Source organism: Bombina bombina, chromosome 4 (genome assembly GCF_027579735.1).
Source record: "Bombina bombina isolate aBomBom1 chromosome 4, aBomBom1.pri, whole genome shotgun sequence".
Lineage (NCBI taxonomy): Eukaryota > Metazoa > Chordata > Amphibia > Anura > Bombinatoridae > Bombina > Bombina bombina.
The window spans coordinates 49,948,232-49,967,448 of NC_069502.1; the positions used below are offsets into that span (position 1 = coordinate 49,948,232).

General features: G+C 40.6%; 1 protein-coding gene across 1 annotated transcript in view; it reads left to right on the forward strand.

The window, feature by feature from the left end:
• Nucleotides 1-322, forward strand: part of LOC128656840 (vomeronasal type-2 receptor 26-like) — an 80,446-nt gene extending 80,124 nt beyond the window's left edge. Inside the window, exon 7 of the mRNA XM_053711006.1 lies at nt 218-322. Coding sequence (XP_053566981.1) covers nt 218-322 — 105 coding nt within the window. The remainder of the gene's footprint in view (nt 1-217) is intronic.
• The last annotated feature ends 18,895 nt before the right edge of the window (nt 323-19,217 follow it).

Genomic DNA, 19,217 nt, shown 5'->3' on the forward strand with positions numbered 1-19,217 from the left:
TTCTGGGAGTTTTTCCACATCTTTGGAGATAGTAACCCTTTCCGTGCCTATGTATCTACATACAAGAGATATATAGACGATTTGATCTTCATATGGACAGGAACTCAAAAACAAGCAGAGGAATTTTGCACATATCTTAATTTAAATGATATGAACCTCAGATTTACATTTGAATCTAATGACAAGACCGTAAATTTTTTAGATCTTACCCTTATAGGGCTCCCCAATGGCAAAGTCAAAACAGTTTCCTACAGGAAACCTATTTCAGGGAACTCAGTGCTGTTTGGTACAAGTTGTCATCCAAAACATGTCCCTGAAGTGATCGCCAAGGGGGAGATGATCAGGCTCAAAAGGAACTGCTCAGACGATAGTGACTTTAGGACATTAGCTAGGGACCTTGAATCCAGGTTACAGCAAAGAAAATACCCTAAAAAAGCAATCTGTAGGGCTAAACACTCAGTGCACCTTAAATCTAGAGCTAGTCTCCTGGCTGATAGACAGGACACTGATTCTAAGTCTTTCAATGGAGTCACCTTTGTTACCACACATATTGGGCAATACAATGATATTTGCTCCATTATACGCAAACATTTTAAAATCTTACAGGCTGACGACAAATTAATTGAAACAGTTAACAATGGGGTAAGGTGTGCATATAGGAAAGGTCCCACTCTGGGATCTCTGCTGTCCCCTACTGTGCTGCCCACTAACACCAAAGATGCCTGTGCTTGGATCAGACATCAGGGTATGCACAAATGTGGCCACAAGAAGTGTAAGCCTTGTGATTTTGCACGCACAGGGAATACTTTCACAAGTTATGTCACAGGAAAAACATTTAATATCAAAACACTTCTAAACTGCACCTGTACTAATGTCATATATGTACTAAATTGTTCATCATGCAGAATTCAATATATAGGTCTCACTTCTAGAGATGTAAATACTAGAATTAGGGAACACCTTTCCTCTTTCACTACAGCTAAATCCAGTACTCCTGTAGTACAACATTTTGGGGTATATCATGGAGGTAATCTCTCTTCCTTTTCCTGGAGCGCTATTGAGAGGGTTTACAGACCTAAAAGAGGTGGTTCAATTGATCGCATACTGGAGCTGAGGGAGGCATATTGGATTTTTACCATGGGCACTCGTATTCCCAATGGTCTCAACTCCAAGTATGACATCATGAATTTGTGGTAAACCCACACGTTTGGTCTCTGTATTCTAGACTGGCACTTGCACTTTACATATGTTATTTTAATATGTGATTTTCATATTCCATGTTTATATGTTAGTTTTCTAGCTTATTAGTTTAGTGTACCTCACTCTACGCCAATCATCACTCTATTAGAGAATGTTTACAGTTTCTTTCCCATTATTATAGTGTATCCCCATATATAATGTTTATGGGTTAGTTTGAGTAATTTTGACCCCTAATGCAACGTAGTTTCCATGTCATCATATTTTTTTAATATTAGGTTACTATGTGTACCCTCTGTGCAACAATATGAGCATTTACTCTAACTATGCATTTATTTCTTATTGTGTGCCCTTTGCATTTCCCGGTCACGCTGTATGTTAAAGAATAGTATGCTTCCAGCAGTGCTCAATTTGCTAGGGAGGTTTTTCAGATTGTATAGATTAGGTAAGCAACAGCTGTGTTATAATTTCTTTTAACCAATTAGATTGAAGATATGTGTATTTAATAGGTGTGTCACATAGCACTACAGGCTATGACTACGGCTTAAAGACGAAACGCGTAAGCCAGACAGTGCCACACCTGTTGTGCTTTTTCTTGTGTATGCCTTTCGATTTTAATCTTTTTTGCAATAAAGACATTTTAATTATACACTCCAGGATTACCGTTTTTCAATTATGCTACTTTGCCAGTGACCCTGGATGATCGTGCTGTGGGGAGGTGTGTGTTGTTTCCTAACAGCTATTGGTGGACTTTTAGTTCCATTTACCACATGGATTGGTTCAAGTTGACCGACATCTCTACCAGCCAATAGGATTCGGCGCCCGGAGAAAGGCGATCAGGAGATACGCTGTACATTCCTTTACCCACGAGGACACCAAGCAGCTGAGCCGGTGGAGAGACGAGCACTCGGAGAAGGTATAAGGTACCCGTGCATCGCATATTCCAGTAAATTCCAGTAAGAAGAAAGCAGGCTTGGGCAGCAGTGGGGGGACTTACTCCGGTACTTGTTTCTTTGGCTATCCGAAACCGTCATATTGTTCTGATTTGAAGGCTGGTAAATCTTTTGCAATCCACAATATCTATAGCTGGACACAAGTGGTTATTAACTACATATTATCTTGCGCTACTGAGTTTTTTTCTCCTTGTATTCTTAATAAGGTAACTCAGAGATTTTAAACCCTCCTCCCAGTTGTCAATTTCTGTGGATAAAGGGGCATCATGATCACAAAATGATGCAAATATTTTGTTTATGTCTCGCACTCTTTGTTCTTGTCTACTCCTGAAATCTTGTGACAGGCTTGAGGACGTCATACTGTAGTATGATAAATAAATATATTGATAAATATCCCAGAAAATGCTGTCATAAACAGCAGAGAAAATATATAGTTAAATGAAAGAGATGGGATAGTATTTGAATTGTTTACCTCATTCCCAGAGACATATTTTCTCTGGGTCTTTACCCGTATTTGCAATCCACTCAGTTTATCACACTGTGGTTTTTAATTTTCATTTATTTTATACATTCTTATTAAAAGTTACGTTTTATTATCCCTCCTTCTGTTGGATGGTCTCCTATTGCAGCATCCTATGGCTTTCATTTTTTGGTGATGTTGAGTGCTATTTATGTACATACTTTGCAATTGCTTTGTAGTTGCATCTTTTCTCTTCATTTAGAGAAAAAGGCTACAGGGTGCAACTTGGAGGTTAAAGGATCCCTTTGGGTTAGAACTGCTCCAGCCCCTATCTCGGAGGCATCAAACTCTAAAGTGAACTGTAGGCCAGGATCAGGATGGTGGAGCACAGGAGCAGAACTGTACTGGCAGGATTTTTAACAGGATTTGTTTTTACAGAAAACAACAATTATTATCTATAATTAAATAGATATGTCATGTAACATACACTTTATGTATAGGTGTTTAATTTAGAGCAGGAAATAATAAATCATAACTAGATAAATAATTCACTGAAATAAGAATTTATTATACTGACATTAATTTTGAGGGTTAAAGTTCGCTTAAAACTTCCAAACGCCACTACAATGTCAGCTTAAGGTAACAATTGTTACAAAACAAATAATAGTGAATGGATAACGAACTAAGGAAACAAACAAAACTCAGTATTAGTGAATGTAACATATATCTGCTCATAGAACTGAATAAGGAGCAGCACAAATGAAACACAATACTGCCTCATAAGGATATTAAGACTCTCAAAAATAAATATGACTAACTGCATAAATGAGAGCAATGGTACATATGAAAGTTGGTAAGAACGCTACTTACAGTCTTTGATCAGCAGCTCATACGGTACCGTAGTTGGAGGTCAGTCTGTGGAAGTAACTTTGTGATTCACACAGCACCGGAACAGGAATGAGATGAGATCCGGAATCCAAGGTAGGTATGTGAGAGGAAAGTCTATTGATGAAACACACTTAAAGGATTACTTTTCGTTATAATTTTTAAGCCAAACAACTAACTTGATAAAGTTAATAAACATTAATTAAAACCTACTGACCTATATTTTCTCCAAAACGAAGTTTCATAACGTTCTAAAAGTTATATCTTTTATTTGCCAATGATGTCACGTTATCCTGCCCACTATTTTCAGCACTGCATGTTCAAAATACTTAAACCAATGAAATTGTGTTTAAAGCGCCATTTTGAAACCTAGGTATTGTAAACTGATTGGTACAGAGCAAAGGATACCCGTGGAGTGGGTTTAGAAAACAATTAAATTTGCAGACAAGATTTCTGATATACGGTAGAGATATGTTAATGAAATGCTATTGATAAAAAGCGTATTTGGGGTAGTTAGTTAGTAACAGGCATAGAAAATATTTACTTACAGTGCCCCTTTAAGATCAGGTGTTACTACTGAGATCAATCAGCTAAGATACAAGGTAACATAAAACAAGTTACAAGTCAATTATAAACAAGGTAGCATTCCAGAAATAGATTAGCAGTTTCTCAAACGATTATTGCTATAGTAAAAGGCAAGAGGCTTAGAATCTTATAAGCATGGCACACATTAGTACTAGCAAACAAACAATACCAAGCAAAATGGGAAGTGTTTAGAGAGCTCTGATAGGGAAACACAGCAATAGAGAACCTGCCACTAATTAAAGAGAGAGAAGGCATTTATGGCTTCAGGAGGCCAATGTTTACAGTCTTTGTTCCGTTTTGTCAATTCAGTGAGTGAAGCGACTGTTTGGGAAAAGTTCTTTATAAACTTGCGGTAATAATTGGAGAACCCCAAGAGTCTCTGTAGTTCCTTTAATGAAGTGGGTTGAGACCATTCGAGAACTGCGGTAAACTTAGCAGGATCCATGGCAAAACCCTCCTTCGAGATGACATAACAAAGGAACTGGATTTGAACTTGATAAAACTCACATTTTTCTAGTTTGGCTACCAGATAATTGTCTCTAAGACATAGCAGTACCTGTCTGACGTGTTTATGATGCTCCTCCAGGGTGGAGGAGAAAATAAGGATATCATACAGGTAGATGATGACAGTGTGATTGAGGAGGTCACGGAAGACATTGTTGACAAATGCCTGGGGGACTGCAGGGGAGTTACACAGCCCAAAGGGCATTACGAGATATTCGTAATGCCCTGATCTTGTGTTGAAGGCGGCCTTCCATACGTGCCCTGGGAAGATACGAATCAGATTTTATGCCCCACGTAGGTCCAGCTTGGTGAAGTAGCGAGCATTCTGATGTGAATCATACAGTTCAGAGATAAAAGGAATGGGATAGCGATTCTTAATAGTGATGTTGTTTAAGGCCCTGTAGTTGATACAAAGAAGCCAGCCCCAGCAGGAGAGGAGGAAGGGCGAATGAAACCTTTAGCTAAGTTGTCTTGAATTTACTCCACCATGAACTTGGTTTCAACTTTGGAGAGAGGATAAGTCCTCCCTTTAGGAAGTGAAGCTCCGGGTAAGAGGTTAATTTTGCAGTTGTAATGATGGTGGGGTGGTAGCACATCAGCTGCTTTATTTTCAAACACATCTGTGAAATCTGCATATACTGAGGGAATGCTTGAAGGGGTCTGTAGACTGGCTATGGGGATGTTGAGCAGAGGAGTAACCTTAGCAAGGCAGGAGTGGAAGGAGGAGGTACCCCAGGAGGCCAATTGTCCCTCAGCTCAGTCAAGGTAGACCAAGGATGACAGGCTGTGCTGGGGAATGAATGACCTCAAACTGCATCTGTTTGGTATGAAGGACTCCCACAGTCAGGGTCAGGGGCGCTGACTCGAAATGGATTAACCCTGAACCAAGGAGAGTGCCATCCAGAGTAGTTATTTTGAGACAATGGGGCCTATCTATCAAGCTCCGAATGGAGCTTGAGGCCCCATGCTCCATAACCCTGTCCACCTGCTCTGATGAGGCGGACAGGAATCGCCGGAATTCAACCCGATCGAGTACAATCGGGTTGATTGACAACCCCCTGCTGGTGGCCGACTGGCCTTGAGTCTGCAGGGGGCGGTGTTGCACCAGCAGCCCTTGTGAGCTGCTGGTGCAATGCTGAATACGGTGAGCATATTGCTCTCTGCATTCAGCGATGTCTGTTGGACCTGATCCGACAGACATATGATAAATAGGCCTCAATGTCTTTTCTGCAGAAGAGGAAACCCAGCCTGAATCATAAAACGGTGATCCAGAAAGTTTCCAGCTGCCCCTGAGTCAATGAAGGCTTGAGTGTGGACAGAATTCTGAAGGATGGTAAGGGTAAAAGGTACCAGGATCCGAGAGGAGTGAGGAGATTTAGTAGTGATCATGCTTAGAGGTACCTAAGTGTTATCCTCTAAGCATTGGCTTTTCCTAGCCGAATGTCACAATTCTTTAGTTGGTGGGAGTTAGAACCACAATAAAAGCATAGTCTCAATCTCTTTCATCTCTGTCTTTCAGACTATGTGGGTTTGAAGGAGGAGAGCTCCATGGGTTCCTCTACCGGGTTAATTGGAGGTGTTGAAGGGGTAGAGGATAGTGCAGTGACCGGATGAATAGAAGGACGGGAGTGAAGGATTCTCTGAGTTCTGTCTCTCTCAGCTTGTCTCTCCTGGAGGTGAGATTCTAGACTGTTACAAAGTGTTATAAAGTCATCCAAGGAAGAAGGAATATCATGATAAGTAAGTTCAACTTTGATGCGTTCATGCAGACCTCTCCTAAAGGCTGCCTTGAGAGCACTGCCATCCCAACTGGTCTTAAGTGCCAAGGTGCAAAACTCGATGGCATATTGTGCCACAGTTCTATTGCACTGGTGGAGATCCAGGAGAGAGCGTTCTGTTCCATTTCTTTCAGTAGGGAAATGATAAAGGTGACCCATGACTGATGAGACTGGAAGGTGTGAGGATCATTGCGGAAGTGCAGTCTGCACTGGTTAAGAAAACGCCTACAATCAGTAGTACCTTCATATTTGTCAGGTAATAGTATCTGGGGTATAATTCCAGAAGCAGGGGAAGAAGTTGCAGTACTAGGAGCAGATCCTTCACTGGTATCCTTCACTGCAACTAGTGAGGAGAGTTGAGTGGTTATAGCCTCTAGCTTGGAATCCACACTCTGCAACTGTACGGTATGGGTTCCCAACATATGTCCTTGAAGATAAACTGCTCTTGCTACCTCATTTGGGTCCATGGTCCAAGTATAATGTAATGCTCATGGGATATTCCACTATCAGACCAAACTTGGCCAGTAGTCTTCTTATCCCAGCGTCAAGCTGGAATGAAAGGGAATATCCCAGAGCAGATAAACTTTGCAAAATGAGGTAAGCCGTACTCACAATAGGCAGCGTAGCCTTTGGCGGCAACAGGTAGGGAATCCAGTGGTATGGCAGTTCAAGGGTAAACCAATTGAAGGACCGGAAACGGGCAGGAATCAGCAACAAAGGGAATGCAATAATAACACTTCAGGAATAACCAATAGAATGGTCAGGCAGGCAGAGTTCGGTAATAGTATAGCAATCCAATGGTTCAAGGTTTAAACAGGCAAAGTGGTCAGACAGGCTGAGTTCAGCAACTGTATGGCAATCCAGTATTTTAGGGTTAAGCAAGCAGAGTAGTCAGACAGGCAGAGTTCAATAACAGTATGGCAATCCAGTACTTTAGGGGTTAAGCAAGCAGAACAGTCAGACAGGCAGAGTTCAATAACGTTATGGCAATCCAGTACTTAAGGGGTTAAGTAAGCAGAGTAGTCAGACAGGCAGAGTTCAATAACGTTATGCAAATCCAGAATACAGTAACAATCACACCCAGGAGCACACTAAGTAACACCTATACTTGGGCAGTGATAGGTAGAAAGGGAGCAACTTATATAGGTGCAGGATTCATGCCACAGGAGATTTTGAACCTAAATGAGGTCAGTGTCCACAGTTCGAAGTCAAACATAGGACAACAAATGAGTGTATATCTGCACGTTTCGGCTGACCTGAAGCCTTTATCATGATAAAATAAACACTTTTATTATTAATATTATTATTATTATTATTATCGGTTATTTGTAGAGCGCCAACAGATTCCGCAGCACTAAAAACATAGGCGGAATACAACAAAACATTTATAGGGATCAAACGGGTAGAGGGCCCTGCCAAGAGTCGCACTGTTGTAGTCAGTTCTTAAGAAGGTGATCTACAAACAACTGGGCTTTTAAGCTTACATGCTAAGGGGCTTCAAGGGGATAGCCCCATTACCTCTTTCTGTTGGGGTACCGTAAGGCTCTGTCCTCGGTCCCCTTCTTTTCTCAATCTACAAATCCTCATTAGGTTCCTTAATAAATTCCCACGGGTTTCACTATCATCTGTATGCCGATGATACCCAAATCTACCTCTCTGCACCGGAACTATCTCCGTCCTTGCTAACCCGTGTCACTAACTGTCTCTCTTATATCTCATCTTGAATGTCCTCTCACTACCTCAAGCTAAATCTCTCCAAAACTGAGCTCCTTATTTTTCCCCCTTCTTCCAAAATCTCAACACCCCATGTCTCTATAACTGTTGATAACTCCATCATTATACATATATATATATATATATATATATATATATATATATATATATATATATATATATATATATATATATATATATATATATATATTATTTCAATATATTATATTTAATAAATACATAACGCACCTTATTATAACTCATGTTGGGTTAGGGCACTTGAAGAACCAATATACTCCTGTAAGGTTTGCGGCAGGAGTAAACTAATTCTTTTAGGTGCGTTATATATGTATGTACTTAAAAATTCTAAAACATCATCTGAATATATATGTATTTTTCACAGAATCTATAATAATTATTATTCATTTTTTATATTTTATATGTAATATTTGTATAGCACACCTTAAGATAACTAATTCCTAATTCCGCGATAGGCCTAACCTTATCTAAAGTGCATTACGCATATTTTACATTCCTATGTTCTTCTAATAGAAAAAGTTATTTTTATTTTTAAACATATATCTCTATATCTGGTATTATTAATGTAAAATATGTATCTATATAAATATATATATATATATGTGACACACAGAGAAAACCCAGCACTCACTTACAAGCTCTCAGCTAAGATTTAAAAGCAAAACTGGAAAGGTTAGTCACCGCATCTGGCCAAATGGGACAAGCTCAGGTACCACGTCAAGGTCCTTTCCAATACCTGAGACCCTAAAACAGCCACACAATACAAGCTTTCAAATCCAAACAAACTGAAAACAAAAAAAGGGTGCACAGGAATATGTAATCACCCTAGTCATATACAAAACACGGAAGGGAACTGCACTCTCATACCGGACCGGGTACACATCCTATGACCCTGCAACATGCTCAGCCCTGGGTGCCACTGGCACTCACAGGAAGCTGTGCTGTCCCCAGAGCCACAAGCAGTTAACCCCAGACAGGTCTGGGTGCAAGAACCATAGGGAAAATTACAAAACAAATTAATACAACACACAGAGAAAACCCAGCACTCACTTACAAGCTCTCAGCTAAGATTTAAAAGCAAAACTGGAAAGGTTAGTCACCGCATCTGGCCAAATGGGACAAGCTCAGGTACCACGTCAAGGTCCTTTCCAATACCTGAGACCCTAAAACAGCCACACAATGCAAGCTTTCAAATCCAAACAAACTGAAAACAAAAAAAGGGTGCACAGGAATATGTAATCACCCTAGACATATACAAAACACGGAAGGGAACTGCACTCTCATACCGGACCGGGTACACATCCTATGACCCTGCAACATGCTCAGCCCTGGGTGCCACTGGCACTCACAGGAAGCTGTGCTGTCCCCAGAGCCACAAGCAGTTAACCCCAGACAGGTCTGGGTGCAAGAACCATAGGGATATATATTTGTGTATAAATATTTATTTACAATATAGTAATCTGGCCCAATGTAGGTATCTAATACAAAATAATTTTAAATTTGAGACCCTATAATTTAACAAAAAGTGAAAAGAAGCAGGGATGAAATTGATTTTTAAATTGAAGACATTAGCACATGTATATACCATATTAATTTATTTGTATTCAGACCATTGTTGTTGGATTCCTGTAGTTCATCTGAAAATGCCTGAGAGAATATAAATCAGTATAACAGTTTTAATTTTAGCTTTTCCACTCAGTTATCTATATGTGCAGGTTTATTTGAAACAGATAATTTATGAAAAAAACAAGCTTGAAATAACCTCAGAAAAGGCAACTCAATTCAGATGCAACAACTCCTTAAACTGACACCTGTAGCGTATAATGTCCGCCAGACATCGCTGAATGCCGACAGCATAAGCTGTTGGCATTTAGCATTCCACAAGCAGCTCTAGTGAACTGCTTGTGCAATGCCGCCCCCTGCAGATTCGCTAGCTAGCAGGGGGTGTCAATCAACCGAATCAAATTGACACCCCCAGAGGCGGCGGACCAGTTTAAGGAGCAGCGGTCTTAAGACCGCTGCTTCTTCTTCACTGCTGTTTCCAACGAGCCTGCCATAAGTCATTGAGGCCAATAGGGGCAAAATTGTGTTCCATTGTGTTCCATTGGTGTAATGGGGACAGATGGGGTGGAGTCATGGGTGTTTTGTGTACGTAACCTTCCTTATCTGATCTGATGGAAATCCCCAGCAACATAAGCCATTATATCTAATGTAGAAACCCAGCAACATCAACTACAGCACCTGTTCAAATACCAAGAAACATGTTTCCCCTGTGATGAACTTTTTTGCAGTTGTTCGATCCTGTTTATATTTAGGCCCTACTGTAGGTCATTTTTAAATGAGAAACCCAAACATATTATATATCTTTTCAGGAGACCCAGAAGATTCAATCTACACCATTATTTTATGTAGTTATTATGTGTAAGAAAGCTACAACAAATAGTGTAAAAAATGCATTTTGTAATAAAAATGTTAATAAACAAAGTTATAAACAATAGTGAGTGTTTTTTCCCTCTAAACATTATAAAAAAGAAGTGGTTATCAACATATAAATAAGTGGCTTTGGGTATAGTTATGTAACTAAGATCCCATTAACCTCTGGGCAAATAAATGTACATTTATTCACCCCAGTTGATCACTATTTCCACAGTTATTACCTGGCTATTTAAACTTATATAAGGGCTTTATTTTTAAGAGGTGGTTATGGGCTTTAAAACCAGGGTTCTTGTGGGTCCCTAGGCCTTTTTGATGGCCTACTGGAGTGGTATTTATATGGTGTGCTTGAACACATCTGTAGTTTTATACTTAAACCCTATAAGATACAATTACCTTTCAAACAGTAGGTCTTGCAGTCTTCTAAAGCTTACAGGAACTGAGATAGTGGGGTTTAAACACCAACACCCCCATACAGCTCCCTTAAGCCCACTTCACCTTGCTGACACTCCTGGGTTTCCGGGGCTTGGTGATAATATCACCATGCACATGCCTGGTGATGTCACCAGCATCCTCGGACTCCCCAGGCATTGCTGCGCCTTAGGACACCAGGGATTAGGTAAGAGTGTTCTGAAAGCAGCCCCCCTACTTGGTCATCCTTTTCCATAAATACATTTTGTGGATGATAGCCAGGTGTCGTCATGCGCACTTAAAGGGTTAAAAAATATAGAACATAAACCATTCAAATTTAATGAAATCTCCAACAATATGAACTCTGAAATTTGCTTCAACTCTCCAAAACAAGCCTAGAGGACAAACCATTACATACTGTAAATACCAAGAACATGAACCCTTGACTTTCATACAAATTCCAAATATACCCAGCAACATGAGCCCTCATTCTGTTTCCCATCAATTTCAACCTTTCAGTGACGTGCGGTGAGTTCAGAGGCTGGTGAGGCTATTATTAATGTTGCTTCATTCTCTTGTTATCCTTTGTTGAAGGACATGCAGCAATGCACAACTGGATGCTAACTGAACATATTAAATGAGCCAATGACAAGAGGCATATGCACAACCACAGGTACTTACTGTAACTAAGGCAAGCTGGTTAGCTGCAAATTACAGTTGTCTGGTCTTTACTTTATACAATTTTAAATCCATATATTAAAGGTATTAAGACACATGATGGTATGCCAAGCTTTGCTATTGAGCTTTTATTAGTGACACCTCACGTAAACATGCACCACACAAATAGGAGTCAGCGGTCAAATCATAAATGATACCCCAGCCCCACTGCAATAAAATGATGCCCCCAGCACCCCTGCAATAAAATGATGCTCCCAGCAATAAAATGATGCCCCCAGCACCCCTGCAATAAAATTATGCTCCCAGCCCCCTCTGTAATAAATTATCCCCCCAGCAATAAATGATTCCCCCCAGCACCCCTGCAATAAAATTATGCTCCCAGCCCCCCTCTGTCATAAATGATGCCCCCAGCATTAAAATTATTCTCCCAGCCCCCCTCTTTAATAAATTATGCCCCCAGCAATAAATTATTCCCCCCAGCCCTGGGTGCCACTGGCACTCACAGGAAGCTGTGCTGTCCCCAGAGCCACAAGCAGTTAACCCCAGACAGGTCTGGGTGCAAGAACCATAGGGATATATATTTGTGTATAAATATTTATTTACAATATAGTAATCTGGCCCAATGTAGGTATCTAATACAAAATAATTTTAAATTTGAGACCCTATAATTTAACAAAAAGTGAAAAGAAGCAGGGATGAAATTGATTTTTAAATTGAAGACATTAGCACATGTATATATCATATTAATTTATTTGTATTCAGACCATTGTTGTTGGATTCCTGTAGTTCATCTGAAAATGCCTGAGAGAATATAAATCAGTATAACAGTTTTAATTTTAGCTTTTCCACTCAGTTATCTATATGTGCAGGTTTATTTGAAACAGATAATTTATGAAAAAAACAAGCTTGAAATAACCTCAGACAAGGCAACTCAATTCAGATGCAACAACTCCTTAAACTGACACCTGTAGCGTATAATGTCCGCCAGACATCGCTGAATGCCGACAGCATAAGCTGTTGGCATTTAGCATTCCACAAGCAGCTCTAGTGAACTGCTTGTGCAATGCCGCCCCCTGCAGATTCGCTAGCTAGCAGGGGGTGTCAATCAACCGAATCAAATTGACACCCCCAGAGGCGGCGGACCAGTTTAAGGAGCAGCGGTCTTAAGACCGCTGCTTCTTCTTCACTGCTGTTTCCAACGAGCCTGCCATAAGTCATTGAGGCCAATAGGGGCAAAATTGTGTTCCATTGTGTTCCATTGGTGTAATGGGGACAGATGGGGTGGAGTCATGGGTGTTTTGTGTACGTAACCTTCCTTATCTGATCTGATGGAAATCCCCAGCAACATAAGCCATTATATCTAATGCAGAAACCCAGCAACATCAACTGCAGCACCTGTTCAAATACCAAGAAACATGTTTCCCCTGTGATGAACTTTTTTGCAGTTGTTCGATCCTGTTTATATTTAGGCCCTACTGTAGGTCATTTTTAAATGAGAAACCCAAACATATTATATATCTTTTCAGGAGACCCAGAAGATTCAATCTACACCATTATTTTATGTAGTTATTATGTGTAAGAAAGCTACAACAAATAGTGTAAAAAATGCATTTTGTAATAAAAATGTTAATAAACAAAGTTATAAACAATAGTGAGTGTTTTTTCCCTCTAAACATTATAAAAAAGAAGTGGTTATCAACATATAAATAAGTGGCTTTGGGTATAGTTATGTAACTAAGATCCCATTAACCTCTGGGCAAATAAATGTACATTTATTCACCCCAGTTGATCACTATTTCCACAGTTATTACCTGGCTATTTAAACTTATATAAGGGCTTTATTTTTAAGAGGTGGTTATGGGCTTTAAAACCAGGGTTCTTGTGGGTCCCTAGGCCTTTTTGATGGCCTACTGGAGTGGTATTTATATGGTGTGCTTGAACACATCTGTAGTTTTATACTTAAACCCTATAAGATACAATTACCTTTCAAACAGTAGGTCTTGCAGTCTTCTAAAGCTTACAGGAACTGAGATAGTGGGGTTTAAACACCAACACCCCCATACAGCTCCCTTAAGCCCACTTCACCTTGCTGACACTCCTGGGTTTCCGGGGCTTGGTGATAATATCACCATGCACATCCTCGGACTCCCCAGGCATTGCTGCGCCTTAGGACACCAGGGATTAGGTAAGAGTGTTCTGAAAGCAGCCCCCCTACTTGGTCATCCTTTTCCATAAATACATTTTGTGGATGATAGCCAGGTGTCGTCATGCGCACTTAAAGGGTTAAAAAATATAGAACATAAACCATTCAAATTTAATTAAATCTCCAACAATATGAACTCTGAAATTTGCTTCAACTCTCCAAAACAAGCCTAGAGGACAAACCATTACATACTGTAAATACCAAGAACATGAACCCTTGACTTTCATACAAATTCCAAATATACCCAGCAACATGAGCCCTCATTCTGTTTCCCATCAATGTCAACCTTTCAGTGACGTGCGGTGAGTTCAGAGGCTGGTGAGGCTATTATTAATGTTGCTTCATTCTCTTGTTATCCTTTGTTGAAGGACATGCAGCAATGCACAACTGGATGCTAACTGAACATATTAAATGAGCCAATGACAAGAGGCATATGCACAACCACAGGTACTTACTGTAACTAAGGCAAGCTGGTTAGCTGCAAATTACAGTTGTCTGGTCTTTACTTTATACAATTTTAAATCCATATATTAAAGGTATTAAGACACATGATGGTATGCCAAGCTTTGCTATTGAGCTTTTATTAGTGACACCTCACGTAAACATGCACCACACAAATAGGAGTCAGCGGTCAAATCATAAATGATACCCCAGCCCCACTGCAATAAAATGATGCCCCCAGCACCCCTGCAATAAAATGATGCTCCCAGCAATAAAATGATGCCCCCAGCACCCCTGCAATAAAATTATGCTCCCAGCCCCCTCTGTAATAAATTATCCCCCCAGCAATAAATGATTCCCCCCAGCACCCCTGCAATAAAATTATGCTCCCAGCCCCCCTCTGTCATAAATGATGCCCCCAGCATTAAAATTATTCTCCCAGCCCCCCTCTTTAATAAATTATGCCCCCAGCAATAAATTATTCCCCCCAGCCCTCCTGCAATAAAATTATGCCCCCAGCACCCCTGCAATAAAATAATGCTCCCACCCCCTTTCTGTAATAAATTATGCCCCCAGCACCCCTGCAATAAAATGATGCCCTGAGCCCCCCTGCAATAAATGAAGCCCCCAGGCCAGCCTCCCTGCAATAAAATGATGCCTCCAGCAATAAAATCATGCCCCCAGCCCTCCTGCAATAAAATTATGCCTTCAGCCATAAATGATGCCCCAGCCCACCTGCAATAAAATTCTGCTCCCAGCCCCCCTTTGGAATAAATTATGCCCCCAGCCCGCTGCAATAAAATGATGCCCCCAGCCCGCTGCAATAAAATGATGCCCCAGCCCCGCTGCAATAAAATGATGCCCCCAGAACCCCTGCAATAAAATGATGCCCCAGCACCCCTGCAATAAAATGATGCTCCTAGCAATAAAATGATGCCCTGAGCCCCCTGCAATAAATGATGCCCACAGCAATAAAATGAAGCCCCCAGGCCAGCCCTCCTGCAATAAAATGATGCCCCAGCAATATAATGATGTCCCCAACCCCCCTGCAATAAAATGATGTCCCCAGCCCCCCTGCAATAAAATTATGTCCCCAGCCCCCCTGCAATAAAATTATGTCCCAAGTTCCCCCCTGCAATAAAATGATGTCCCAAAAGTCCCCCCTGCAATAAAATTAAGCCTCCAGCCATAAATGATGCCCTGAGCCCCCCTGCAATTAATGATGCTACCAGCCCCCCTGCAATAAATGATGTCCCCATCCCCCCCGCAATAAAATGATGCCCCAAGCCCCCCTGCAATAAAAGTATGTCTGCCCCATAGGAAACAATGGGGCAGTTTGAGCTGAAAAAACCTAACACCTGCAAAAAAGCAGTGTTCAGCTCCTAACGCAGCCCCATTGTTTCCTATGGGGAAACACTTCCTAAGTCTGCACCTAACACCCTAACATGAACCCTGAGTCTAAACACCCCTAACCTTACACTTATTAACCCCTAATCTGCCGACCCCGCTATCGCTGACCCCTGCATATTATTTTTAACCCCTAATCTGCCGCTCCGTACACCGCCGCAACCTACATTATCCCTATGTACCCCTAATCTGCTGCCCCTAACACCGCCGACCCCTATATTATATTTATTAACTCCTAATCTGCCGCCCCCAACGTCGCCGCCACCTACCTACAATTATTAACCCCTAATCTACCGACCGAACCTCACCGCTACTATAATAAAGTTATTAACCCCTAATCCGCCTCACTCCCGCCTCAAAAACCCTATAATAAATAGTATTAACCCCTAATCTGCCCTCCCTAACATCACCGACACCTAACTTCAAGTATTAACCCCTAATCTTCCGACCGGACCTCGCCGCTACTCTTATAACTGTATTAACTCCTAAAGCTAAGTCTAACCCTAACACTAACACCCCCCTAAATTAAATATAATTTTATTCTAACGAAATAAATTAAATCTTATTAAATAAATTATTCCTATTTAAGGCTAAATACTTACCTGTACAATAAACCCTAATATAGCTACAATATAAATAATTATTATATTGTAGCTATTTTAGGATTAATATTTATTTTACAGGCAACTTTGTATTTATTTTAACCAGGTATAATAGCTATTAAATAGTTAATAACTAATTAATAGCTACCTAGTTAAAATAAATAAAACAATTACCTGTAAAATAAATCCTAACCTAAGTTACAATTAAACCTAATACTACACTATCAATAAATAAATTAACTAAACTATCTACAATTATCTACAATTAAATACAAATAAATACACTAACTAAAGTACAAAAAATAAAAACATTTTTTACAAACATTATAAAAATATTACAACAATTTTAAGCTAATTACACCTACTCTAAGCCCCCTAATAAAATAACAAAGCCCCCCAAAATAAAAAAAATGCCCTACCCTATTCTAAAATAAAAATTGTACAGCTCTTTTACCTTACCAGCCCTTAAAAGGACCTTTTGCGGGGCATGCCCCAAAGAATTCTGCTCTTTTGCCTGTAAAAAAACATACAATACCCCCCCGCAACATTACAACCCACCACCCACATACCCCTAATCTAACCCAAACCCCCCTTAAATAAACCTAACACTAAGCCCCTGAAGATCTCCCTACCTTGTCTTCACCACGCCGGGTATCACCGATCCGTCCAGAAGAGGGTCCGAATTCTTTATCGTATCCGGCAAGAAGAGCTCCTCCAGAGGGTCCAAAGTCTTCATCCTATCGGGCAAGAAGAGGACATCCGGACTGGCAAACATCTTCATCCAGGCGGCATCTTCTATCTTCTTCCATCCGGCGCGGAGCGGGTCCATCTTCAAGCAGCCGACGCGGAGCCATCCTTCTTCACCGACGGACTAACGACGAATGAAGGTTCCTTTAAGGGACGTCATCCAAGATGGCGTCCCTCAAATTCCGATTGGCTGATAGGATTCTATCAGCCAATCGGAATTAAGGTAGGAATAATCTGATTGGCTGATGGAATCAGCCAATCAGATTGAAGTTCAATCGGATTGGTTGATCCAATCAGCCAATCAGATTGAGCTCACATTCTATTGGCTGTTCCGATCAGCCAATCAGATTGAGCTCGCATTCTATTGGCTGTTCCGATCAGCCAATAGAATGCGAGCTCAATCTTATTGGCTGATTGGATCAGCCAATCCGATTGAACTTCAATCTGATTGGCTGATTCCATCAGCCAATCAGATTTTTCCTACCTTAATTCCGATTGGCTAATAGAATCCTATCAGCCAATCGGAATTCGAGGGACGCCATCTTGGATGATGTCCCTTAAAGGAACCATCATTCGTCGTTAGTCCATCGGTGAAGAAGGATGGCTCCGCGTCGGCTGCTTGAAGATGGTCCAGCTCCGCGCCGGATGGAAGAAGATAGAAGATGCCGCCTGGATGAAGATGTTTGCCGGTCCGGATGTCCTCTTCTTGCCCGATAGGATGAAGACTTTGGACCCTCTGGAGGAGCTCTTCTTGCCGGATACGATGAAGACTTCGGACCCTCTTCTGGACGGATCGGTGATACCCGGCGTGGTGAAGACGAGGTAGGGAGATCTTCAGGGGCTTAGTGTTAGGTTTATTTAAGTGGGGTTTGGGTTAGATTAGGGGTATGTGGGTGGTGGGTTGTAATGTTGTGGGGGGTATTGTATGTTCTTTTTTTACAGGCAAAAGAGCAGAATTCTTTGGGGCATACCCCGCAAAAGGCCCTTTTAAGGGCTGGTAAGGTAAAAAAGCTTTACAATTTTTATTTTAGAATAGGGTAGGGCATTTTTTATTTTGGGGGGCTTTGTTATTTTATTAGGGGGCTTAGAGTAGGTGTAATTAGCTTAAAATTGTTGTAATATTTTTATAATGTTTGTAAATTATTTTTTTATTTTTTGTAACAGTTCTTTTTTTCTTTTTTATACTTTAGTTAGTGTATTTATTTGTATTTATTTGTAGATAATTGTAGATAGTTTAGTTAATTTATTTATTGATAGTGTAGTGTTAGGTTTAATTGTAACAGGTTAGGATTTATTTTACAGGTAATTTTTTTATTTATTTTAACTAGGTAGCTATTAATTAGTTATTAACTATTTAATAGCTATTGTACCTGGTCAAAATAAATACAAAGTTGCCTGTAAAATAAATATTAATCCTAAAATAGCTACAATATAATTATTATTTATATTGTAGCTATATTAGGGTTTATTTTACAGGTAAGTATTTAGCTTTAAATAGGAATAATTTATTTAATAAGATTTATTTTATTTTGTTAGATTTAAATTATATTTAATTTAGAGGGGTGTTAGGGTTAGGGTTAGACTTAGCTTTAGGGGTTAATACATTTATTAGAGTAGCGGTGAGGTCCGGTCGGCAGATTAGGGGTTAATAATTGTAGGTAGGTAGCAGCGACGTTGGGAGGGGGGCAGATTAGGGGTTAATAAATATAATATAGGGGTCGGCGATGTTAGGGGCAGCAGATTAGGGGTACATAGGGATAATGTAGGTTGCGGCGGTGTGCGGTCGGCAGATTAGGGGTTAAAAAAATTTAATAGAGTGGCGGCAATGTGGGGGGGACCTCGGTTTAGGGGTACATAGGTAGTTTATGGGTTATAGTGTACTTTAGAGCACAGTAGTTAAGAGGTTTATGAACCGGCGTTAGCCCAGAAAGCTCTTAACTCCTGGCTTTTCTCTGCGGCTGGAGTCTTGTCGTTAGATTTCTAACGCTCACTTCAGCCAAGACTCTAAATACCGACGTTAGAAAGATCCCATTGAAAAGATAGGATACGCAAATGGCGTAGCGGGATCTGAGGTATGGAAAAGTCACGGCTGGAAAGTGAGCATCAGACCCTTTCCTGACTGACTCCAAATACCAGCGGGCGGCCAAAACCAGCGTTAGGACCCCCTAACGCTGGTTTTGA